Genomic DNA, 1,460 nt, shown 5'->3' on the forward strand with positions numbered 1-1,460 from the left:
TCAGGGATCTTATCTATGCACAATCAGCTTGTAACACTCCAAAGAGAAAGCAAAACTTGAAATCCCATCATATGACCCCTTTAATTTAAGTGTCATATTTGTGATTTTTTTTTTTTGTTCATGTAAGCTATAGCTTCTGACCTTTACATCAATGTAGGCCAACAGCGCCCCCCTACGGAATTAAAACTCCTTACCGAACGAGCATTAGGACCCGGGGGAGGCTGCCGCTGCACGTGCTATTACGGTTTACTCTATCATACACCGAACGCATCATTCTGTCCGTGCATTCTCAGTTTAAATGCAACGATCCAAAACAGTGAATCCAATCACCATTCAGGCAAAACTTTGCTTCAAGAATGAGCCACAATGCTGACGAAATGAAAAATATAAAAATAAAAACTGATACAAAATATTAATAAAACTATACCAGTATCTCAATTATAGTAAAACAGCACTGCACTAAACTAGGAAATCTGCTCACTTTCATAAAAAAGCGCTATAGCAATAAATGTTTGATGATTATCTTTTGCTTGCGTGGCAGGCCATCTACATGTATCAGAAAGCTGCGATCCTGAGCATGATGTCTGAGGAGGAGCTGAAGACGACTGGAGAGGATGTGGTGGAGCTGTTCAGGTGAGTCTGCACTGATCTGAGTCTGATCTGATCTGAGCTCAGGTGAGTCTGCTCAGATCTGAGCTCAGGTGAGTCTGCTCTGATCTGAGATCATGTGAGTCTGCTCAGATCTGAGCTCAGGTGAGTCTGCTCAGATCTGAGCTCAGGTGAGTCTGCTCAGATCTGAGCTCAGGTGAGTCTGCTCAGATCTGAGCTCAGGTGAGTCTGCTCAGATCTGAGCTCAGGTGAGTCTGCTCAGATCTGAGCTCAGGTGAGTCTGCTCAGATCTGAGCTCAGGTGAGTCTGCTCAGATCTGAGCTCAGGTGAGTCTGCTCAGATCTGAGCTCAGGTGAGTCTGCTCAGATCTGAGCTCAGGTGAGTCTGCTCAGATCTGAGCTCAGGTGAGTCTGCTCAGATCTGAGCTCAGGTGAGTCTGCTCTGATCTGAGATCATGTGAGTCTGATCTGAGCTCAAGTGAGTCTGATCTGAGCTCAGGTGAGTCTGGCTCCGATCTGAGCTCAGATGAGTCTGGCTCCGATCTGAGCTCAGATGAGTCTGGCTCTGATCTGAGCTCAGGTGAGTCTAGTCGGATCTGAGCTCAGGTGAGTCTGCTCTGCTCTGAGCTCAGGTGAGTCTGCTCTGATCTGAGATCATGTGAGTCTGATCTGAGCTCAAGTGAGTCTGATCTGAGCTCAGGTGAGTCTGGCTCCGATCTGAGCTCAGATGAGTCTGGCTCCGATCTGAGCTCAGATGAGTCTGGCTCTGATCTGAGCTCAGGTGAGTCTGATCTGAGCTCAGGTGAGTCTAGTCGGATCTGAGCTCAGGTGAGTCTAGTCGGATCTGAGATC

At 47.3% G+C, this 1,460-nt stretch overlaps 1 protein-coding gene across 1 annotated transcript in view; it reads left to right on the forward strand.

Annotated features, from left to right (window-relative positions):
- The window catches only part of LOC107673172 (tetratricopeptide repeat protein 39B), a 25,483-nt gene that overhangs the window by 13,379 nt on the left and 10,644 nt on the right, over positions 1–1,460 (forward strand). The window contains exon 14 of the mRNA XM_016466669.1: positions 542–633. Within this exon, the coding sequence (XP_016322155.1) occupies positions 542–633 (92 nt within the window). The remainder of the gene's footprint in view (positions 1–541; positions 634–1,460) is intronic.

Source organism: Sinocyclocheilus anshuiensis, unplaced genomic scaffold (genome assembly GCF_001515605.1).
Source record: "Sinocyclocheilus anshuiensis isolate Anshui unplaced genomic scaffold, SAMN03320099.WGS_v1.1 scaffold444, whole genome shotgun sequence".
NCBI classification, from domain to species: domain Eukaryota; kingdom Metazoa; phylum Chordata; class Actinopteri; order Cypriniformes; family Cyprinidae; genus Sinocyclocheilus; species Sinocyclocheilus anshuiensis.